The 9,341-nt window shown below is 44.3% G+C and overlaps 1 protein-coding gene across 3 annotated transcripts; it reads left to right on the forward strand.

The window, feature by feature from the left end:
- Positions 1 to 1,230: 1,230 nt before the first annotated feature.
- LOC311363736 (protein max) lies at positions 1,231 to 8,987 on the forward strand. Of its 3 annotated transcripts, XM_084483703.1 has the most exons (6): positions 1,231 to 1,369; positions 1,656 to 1,682; positions 5,970 to 6,077; positions 6,976 to 7,050; positions 7,244 to 7,382; positions 7,599 to 8,987. In XM_084483703.1, the coding sequence occupies exons 1-6, from the start codon at positions 1,334 to 1,336 to the stop codon at positions 7,787 to 7,789; spliced, it is 576 nt and encodes a 191-aa protein (XP_084339829.1). In that variant the 5' UTR covers positions 1,231 to 1,333; the 3' UTR covers positions 7,790 to 8,987. The 3 variants fall into 3 exon arrangements, with proteins under 3 accessions (XP_084339829.1, XP_084339827.1, XP_084339828.1); XM_084483701.1 differs by lacking the exon at positions 6,976 to 7,050 and having other exon boundaries at positions 7,241 to 7,382; XM_084483702.1 differs by lacking the exon at positions 6,976 to 7,050.
- Positions 8,988 to 9,341: the final 354 nt, after the last annotated feature.

A 9,341-nucleotide genomic window follows, 5' to 3' on the forward strand; every position in this document is an offset into this window, starting at 1 on the left:
AGTTTTTTCTGCGGCTATGGTGGGTGAAAAAGGGAGTATGACCCCCAGGAAGAATCAAATTAATAAAAAACCCATATCAGAGTTGAGCTTTCATGGAATACAGTTGCTGAATGATTCATCATAGGTCAGGAGTTGCCTTCATAAAGGTCTCGTTCAGATTGTATAAATTCAATCTTGGTATAGTTATAAAGATCTGTTTTCCCCATCTGACCCAACGCACCAGGGGGCCCGTCACGCCCCCCCCACTATAAAGATGGAGGGGCTGGTGCAGAGCAGTGTAGGGGATACATTATTAAAACCTATGCAGCCTCATTATGCAGCCATGGGCTCGGTGGCAGTGTGTAACAGTGTACAACCCCATCTGTGAGCGATACGCTGTCAAAGAGCTCATTTCTGTTTGACCCTGTTTGTGCCCCGGGCCAAAGGCCATATGGCTACATAATATGGGGGTGGGGGTGGGGGGCCGAAGGGCTGGTAATCTCTGAATGAGCTGGTTAAGAGGGGGAAGTGAGATGGAATTACCAAGAGAAAGGGGATTGAGATGGAGGAGGGTCGTTGCATGCTGCTGGGTGGACTAGAGGAGTAAGTGTGTGGAGGGGATGGTGTTTCCGGCCTTTTGACCTGCTTGGGGCAGTCTGTTGCTGTGAGCTTATGTTATTGCACATTTTCTGATCCACTGACTGAAACATAATCCACAGTGTAAGCTCCATTTTTTTTTAATATCTATCTCTTCAGAGAGAGAGAAATAGACAGAGAGAGAGAGAGAGAGAGAGAGAGAGAGAGAGAGAGAGAGAGAGAGAGAGAGAGAGAGAGAGAGAGAGAGAGAGAGAGAGAGAGATCCTGGGTCAGGCTTGCGTTATACTTCAACTCCCACAATGCATTTGTGCCCATAATCGCAATCCATTATAGGATGACGACGACGACAATATTGTTGACCTTTTGGAAATTGTAGTTTATGCTAAATATGCGTTTCAAATAACAATTAAATAATTCTCGCAGAAGATTTGACCTAAATCTAACGTGTACAAAATATATCTGATTGAGCATGGGACATACAAACCCACAAGGTGGTAGAATATTTCGGCAAATAAAAGACAAAATGTAAAAACACGAAACTACATGTACCACAACCTCCCCAGATGTCGCGCAGGCGCGTTGCGGAGCAGCGTCCGTGTGGAGTCACGTGGAGCTGGTCGGTTGGATCCACCTCAACACTAGTGTCCGCTGGAGGCTTGTGGCAGGCTGGTGTGTTTGAGCGTTTGCCTCGAGTTTTATTTGATTCATGTTGTTTTTGAGTGGCCGGTTCTTTTGAAAGAGGGCAATTCGGCCAAGGATGAGCGATAACGATGATATCGAAGTCGATAGCGACGTGAGTATAGTTATTTATTGTGTTTTTGTTCATGTCTGAGTGGCTCATATAGCTGGTTAGCACTGGTTAGCTACTCGTAAACAGGCTAGCTTGGTTTCCCTGAGTGACTGTAATGTGGTTGTCAGTAAGATGTTTTTTTTATCGGAAATAACGGCTTTCGAACCCAGTCGGTTTCCCGAAATCGCTAGATTGTTAAAAACACGAGATCATAGACATGAGACTACGGGTCAATTTATTTATTTTTTACAGTGTCTACAATTGCACTTTTTGTTCTGTTTCTTTGCAGGAAGACTCCCCGAGGTATCACGGTGTGGTGCGTACCAAAGGGGATACTAGTCCCCGTGTTTTATCCTCTCCTAGACTCTCTCTCATTCTACCCCTTTCCTTTCTGCCTTTTTAAAATCCATCAGATGTTAAATTTGCGCTCGAAAACTTGTTATCGTTCAGTACGAGACGTTCTGGTTCGTACAGGAGATGCCACTCGAGTCACACCATTAAGTTATTGCACGTCGATGCACACCGCGCTTAGTTGTCGATAGCACGGAACTAGTGAAGCTTGCTTATGTATTTATGATAGGGTAGCTGTTGTTTTGCTGTGTGAAGCGTGCATTAGTGCAGCGCAGGGCATCCCTATCCTGTGTGCATGCAGCCATAGGGAGTTGGTGACACGACATCTATATTTAGACCAAAGCTTTATCCTGGTTGAATAGCTGTATTGCTTTTGAAATGCATCACAAAGCGCACTGTACTTGGTAACCGATAAGCGATCCCTACTGCCTTCTCGTTGTGATCACTGGGGGATACCGTTCGCGATAACATTTGCATTGAGGTCATCTTACGAAGGAGTCACCACTGAACACATTCATGTTCAATCGACGGTATTGTTGTTAGGATTGCCGGAGCGCGTAGCGGTAACATTGCCCTTCTGTCTCGGCGCAGTTTGAGTGTCAGGAAGGATGCTGCGGGATGTTTTCTTATGTTGCAGCCGGTGATTAGAGCCATCTTCTCTCGACAGACCATTGAGTGCCGGCAAGCAAAATAATGACGTAGCCGCATCCCATACGGACGAGGGAAAAACACCCAACACGACTTGGGCACAGAAGCACAGTCGTATCAACTCTAAGCATGCTGCAAAAATGTAAACGCACAGTACCGAGTTTGCAGTTTATTAGATGTCAGTTATAGTGCACATACATTTAAAGGCAATGCTTTCTTACAATAATTCTACCGTTGACACTTATTAATAAATTATTATGTTTTGGATGAATGTAATTCATCACTACATGCCGTTGGAAGCAAATGATCTTATCAGTAGATTGCTTAGTTCCTTATGAGACATGATAAAGGAAGAGCATCTTGCACAGATGCATTGTAAATACGGGCAAATGGTATCCAAAGTAAGGATTATGCCTTATCTGAATTGAAACAAATAGTCGGTTACTGGTAATGACAGCTTACTGGAAATTAAATAGTTGTCGAGCAATGAGGGAACACGTTGCTTGTTCGAATTATTGTTAGGTGTTTTTCATGAAGGACTGCACAACAGTACCCAAAAATAGAATTCTGGGTTCATTGCCTGTGCAGATTCAAATCATGTGCATCAGAAAGCTTTCCACGATTTTCATAATTTGAATAATGGCCTTATTCTCCCAAAATATTGGTCAACATACTGTTTATGCCGAAGAGAAAAAAACATTTTTCAATCGCAGGCATTAGTTTAATGTTGGCAGGGAATTAGTGAATACTCACTTGTTTCTATGTTACTTTGTACAAGTTGTACATGGTAGCCTGCTTGTCCTGGTTTTTATATAAAGACAATGTCTCTGTGCCTCTCCTGATCTGCTGATGTGATGGGTTAGCTTTGTTTTTTCCATGGCGTGGCACAGTGTTTGGCCACCAAGCAGTAACTATGACCAAGGCTGTGGGTGTTATGTAGCCCAACCAGTCAGGTATGACCGGAATGGAGGAAGAGGCCTGGTTTGCGTGTCATCTCTGAGGTGGCCTGTGAGACCGTGCCTGCATTATGATGGAGGTGCCATCATGGGTACACCCTGGAAACTGGATACACACGTACTAAGGGACTTGTTGGATGTTTCTATTGAAACATATGTACCATAGCCACAACCAAGTTGGTAACATGCAGGGCCTACCCTTGAGGGCTAATACTCTGAAGAACAAGCTATTAATGCCACTGGACATAAGGTTAGTCAGCTGAGAATACTAGAACGTTCTGTCGGTCTGTCAGGGAATTACCTTGCAAAATGGCTGTCCATAATTACAATCATTTGGAAGTCAAAAATCGAACCAGCATGAAATCTCCCTACGCTTGTTTTAAACACTCACAGCCTATTGCAGTGGACTTTGGGGTTAGAGTGGCCATGTAAAAGGTTCTGCTCATTACATCTTGACGTAGCAGGACCTACCCTAAAAACTACCACTCTGGAAAAGCATTTTCAGCCAGAAGTAGCAGACCCCTCATTTATGACATAGAATTTCCCCTTGAAAACACACTTGAAAAATACATTTGGGGTTTACTTACCCTCCATGGAACTAATAGGGTTGTGACGATGTAATCTTAAGTTGGTGATTCTGAAAATGCTCTGAAACCGTTGAACCCATGCATACCTTTTGGCCCTTCAGCAGCGTGCTGGGGGCTGCTGAACGTGTTTTATGAGCCCCGGTGAGATGTCCAAGCACAACCAACACTTTAGCATAATTTGCTGCATGATTTCCAAACATAGAGATGCGTATATTTTGAAGTGCTCTTTATAGTTCAAGATAGGCCTGGGCAATAAAACAATAAATTATTGCATTGTGATAGACTTTTGATCAATATCAATATAAAACATGTTCAATATATATATCGATAAGAGACTGGACCACTGAATCTAGCAGCTGGATTTGTTAGACAAACATGGTTCCATACTTATTTACAATATTTGAGTGTTTTTCATTGTTCTATCGACATTGGAGTATTTATCAATGAAGAACTGTGGAAGGTCATATTAAGTGTTAAACAGAAGTGCAGGATCCAGCATGGTAATTCCTAGTCATTATCAATAGTTATCGATATCGATCAAGTTATAACGTGATTTTCAGCAATATCACCCAGGCCTAGTTCAAGATTCAATACTTTATTGCCATACAACTCTGTACAAGTTGCTAGGGATTTGTTTCAGTGTGCTCATGATAGTACATAACAAGACCCACAAAACAGGACATAGAACATAATTATGATTCTGGTTCGTCAGTATCCTACCAGGGATCACACTTGATACAACAGCAGATAAAAAATAATTGTTCCAGTCCTTCATTCATTCAGCGACGGTCCTCTTCAGTCTGGTTTCTGAGTGACACGTGTGTCTATTGCTTACAAGTCTGGATTTTGAGTCACACGTGACGTGTGTCTATGGCTTACAATCAAGGTATCTGTTACTGAGTGACTGGCGGCAGTGTGTCAAATACTGCATGTTGTCCGACAGGTGGTTTTGTTTTCATTTTTGATCACACAAGCCAGTGAGTCACGGTGTAATGTGCTCGTGACTCCTGCCCCCAGTCGTGTGCCTAGGGCGTGGCTTGGCTGCATTGTTGTTTTCTGTCTGCCTCTTAGTGTTTAATCTGGGCGTTGCTCATTAGAGTGTCAACAACATGAGTGAGGTTATCTGGTGGCCAGGGCGATAGTCATAACGTCACTCAATAGTCGGGTCCCAATCTGTCCACAGGTTATGTCTAAGAACAGGTTGAACCTCTAATGAGGAAAATTGCTGGCCAGGCTCTAGTCATGTGACCAGGGTGTCCATCTTGTTCCTTGCAACGATCTTACTGGAATGCAAATGTGTGAGTTCATGTTTGCAGCCCCCTCTGATGTGTTGTCTGTACCTGTCTTTCTGCATTTTGTCTGGGCTTTTTGATACTGGGAAATGGGTGCTGGGAACTGGGAAATGGGTTACAACTTGACGGTTTACACATCTGATGAACATACCTCTCCCACTGTGGGTGGGTCTGGAGGTTTCCGTGTGGGTGGTGGTGGCGGGCTAGGAAAAATAGTATGTTTTATTTCTATTTTTTTTACCATAATCCATTAAGACATAAATATACCCCCATATCTATCTCCAGTACTTTAATTATATTTTTATGAAAATACTAAGGCTGCTTATCTTTTCAGCAAATCTCATTGTTGACACCATTTTAAAGGATTACACCGGTGTACTTTTTTATGTTCATGTGTAGGAGTCAGGTTAGTTTCATCGTCATCAGCTATTAACACTAAGGGCGCATTTCGTTTTGTTGCGTGGAAGGACCTGTGTTCTGTAAAGTTTTCTACATGAATGGAAGTGAACACATCGGCTAAGTCTGTGCGTCGTGTAAATGCATACATTATACCAGTCCTTTTTAAAAACGAGACGACCAGAGATCAAAGCAGAATGTTTCCTATAGACTACAGGAGGGGGTGGGGTCCCCTTGGGCAGGACGGGCATGCAGCTCCCAACTTGGCTCAACATGCCCCGGACACACGCTCTCTCTCTCTATCTCTATCTCTCTCTCTATCTATCGCTGGCCACATCCCAGGCCCTTGTGACACTCTCTCTATCGTCCACAGGCTGACAAGCGGGCACACCACAATGCACTGGAGCGAAAGCGCAGGGACCACATCAAAGACAGCTTTCACAGCCTGCGGGACTCCGTGCCCGCACTGCAAGGGGAAAAGGTTGGTTGAGGCCTGGCTGTGATTTTGTGGGGGGGGGGCGGGGTGTGCAGGCGTCCCTGCAGCCCCTTCCTCAAAGGGGTATGGGTGGGTGGGTGGGTGGGAAGGGGTACAAGGGTGTGGGTTCATGGAAAACATTTTTTATTTTGTTATCTTGTTTATAATGGTAACAGTTGAATATTATGAAATGTAACATTTTTGTAATTGAACATTTATCACTGCAATGTATTTCTTAATGGAAGATGTATGTAATTGTTCGGTGAGCTGTATGTTGTGATGTGTGCAAGTCCTGATGAATGTGGAAGGCTGTGCTTGTCCTTAGTGGAGGCCAGAGGCAGGGCATAGATGCTGGAGCAGTAGCTAGACTGTGACCCTGTCTGGATTTATTCCAACCAGACTCGTGTAGAAATTAGTTTTTCCTTTCCTGTCTTGACAACCCAGACATGGAGTATTCCGGAAGCCGGGCCGCCCCCACCCCTACAGTGATGTCTAATATACAATTCTATGTGATTAATGTTTTAGTGGGGAATGCAGCATAAAGAGATGTCTGCTTGGATACCGGCTCCATTAGCAGCGTGTGGGCCATTGTAATATATTTTGTCTTTGCGTTCAGATTTGTACCCCCTGGTGTCACTTGCCATGGTTTGAATGTGGCAGTTGCAATGATGAAAGATGACATTGTGCTGTGGTTATTGCTGAAGGTTTAAGTGTTTATTGTGACTGATTCAAGTCAAGAAGGCGCTCAAAGCATAAAGACCAGGAGGCTGTTCTGTGTTGGTAGGCACGCCCAGTTGATGTTTTTGTGGTTTTCAAGGGCCATCTAATCAAGATGTTCCCCTTCCAGCTGATAGTTAGGAGAGGAGCCACACATGACTGTAGTAACCCTCTCCGTTTGGTTTAGTGCGAGGCGCTGTACGCTCCAGTGGCCTACAGCCAGGGAGGGAATAGGACCCAGCTTCCCCATCTCCACACAGAGGTGCTTAAATACTCTTGACAGGGTACCGCGTTGTGTGTAAATGGACCTGTATAAAGTCATTGGTAGATTCCCTGCAGTCCATCCCCCCCCAGCGTTAGTGAGAGACGTATGCAGTGGGCATGTGTGTAAGCAATGTGATAAGGTACACTGTACCCTTGCGGCCCCGCTTTACTTTTTCATTTTCCACCAGCAGCAGTCTATCAAACAGGCGTCTCGAGCTCAAATCCTAGACAAAGCCACAGAGTATATCCAGTACATGAGGCGGAAAAACCACACGCACCAGCAGGACATCGACGACCTGAAGAAGCAGAACGCACTGCTGGAGCAGCAAGGTAAGAGCATGGGACGCACACACACAACCCACTGCACCCCCCACACCCAGAACCACTCTCCTCCAACGTCACAGCTTGTGCCTTGTGTGGGTGTACTTTATCACACATAACTGTGTGTGTGTGTGTGTGTGTGTGTGTGTGTGTGTGTGTGTGTGTGTGTGTGTGTGTGTGTGTGTGTGTGTGTGTGTGTGTGTGTGTGTGTGTTTTGCTGTGCAGTGCGTGCGCTGGAGAAGGTGAAGGGCTCCACGCAGCTGCAGCAGGCCAGCTACTCGTCCCCCGACAGCAGCCTGTACACCAACCCCAAGGGCAGCGCCGTGTCGGCCTTCGACGGAGGCTCCGACTCCAGCTCTGAGTCGGACGCCGAGGAGCACCCCAGCCGCAAGAAGCTCCGCGGCGAGGACAGCTAAGAGGGCCACTAGACACACGCCACCGCCACCACTCTCTCAATTTCTCCACCCCCCACCACCAGCCCTCTCTGGCTGGGCCTACACCAGAGGCTCCCCCCAAAAGTGCTCAGTTTTCTCTGCAATCAAATAGTATCTGGAAAGGGTCGGGGTCCTGGCCACTAGTTAACCAATCGTTAACCGGCGGCCAGAAAAGCCTCCCTAGGTTAGACTCTCTTGACGTGTCCAGCAAATCCCTCTACCAGAAACAACGACCAGTAACAGACAACAAACCCAAATATGAGGCAGCTTGGCTTCTTACAGACTCAATGCTTTTTGTACCCTCTACGGTCCCGTCTCATGGGTCCTGCGGGTGAGGGAGAGGGCAGGTGACCTCCTCCAAGCACTGCTATATGAATAAATATATGTTTATTTCTTTAATTTCGTTGAATATTCTGGCTAAGAATGTCATTGAATTTATTTACACACACCTAGATGACATGTCCTGGGATTTTTCTTCTCTCTAATTTTCCACTTTAGAGAATATGAAAAGGTAACGCCCACCTCAGGCCCACTGGATTGCAGATTGTTTCCCATTTTGAGACAAAGAAAAGAAAAAGCTAACTCCTTGTTTCAATTGTTCCAATTGTTTAAATAAATGTTTAAATTGATGTTTTGGAAAAAGAGCAAGGAACTCTTAAGAGCTTGTATGGTCCTTTTAGCTTGATCTAGTGAATGACTTTTAGGTGGCTGAATACATTAGGCGTCTACGTTTTTATATACAAAGCAATGATTGGGTCTTTTTCAAGTAAAGTATGTTATGCATTTTGTAGTATTCTCACAAATCATGGGGAAAGGCCTGTCGGTCACGTAGTTTTCATTAAACGTATGATCTAGAAATTGATTGTCAAAAGGTAGCTCCCTTTGTTTTCCAGTACAAGGAAAGAAGGCAAATTAAGTTGACGTGTCGTGCTTTAGTTATACATTCAATGTTGCTGACCCCGCCCCCCCCTTTCATCAAGGACAACTAGCAAGCTGTTATGCGTGTCTAGGAAATGTGTGTATATATCATTTCCTTTTTAAGTTCAATGTAGGATATAATTATCGTTAAAAGGTCTTTGTTCCATTCCATGGAAGATACAGGTATGTTGTACATACTGCCAACAATTGTCTTGCAAGTTGAGGCCTACCTTAACTATAAGACTATAAAATAAACTATTTTATCCTTTAACTTTGTATTTATTTCATTCACGATGTCTGTGATCTGAGGCCACCCAAATTGAGACGTAACATTACTATGAAACTTGACTTTTAGCCCGACAACCTCACCAGTTTATTTTATCCAACCCCAGCAACAAGCAAACTCAAAATGTGAGTATGTTTTCCGGTGCATTATGACCTTAATAACTTAATCATTCAACCTGCAATAGCCTCTAGGCATCTAACAACCTAGACCCGATAAGCTAATGGCCATGGAAATGTTTTAACCGAAAGACAATGAAGGCTATATCTTATCGATGCTCCCTAAAATAAGACCCATTATAGTCTATAATTGTATAATATCTAACGCTAAACA

This window comes from Micromesistius poutassou (genome assembly GCF_964030765.1).
Source record: "Micromesistius poutassou genome assembly, chromosome: 19".
NCBI lineage: Eukaryota > Metazoa > Chordata > Actinopteri > Gadiformes > Gadidae > Micromesistius > Micromesistius poutassou.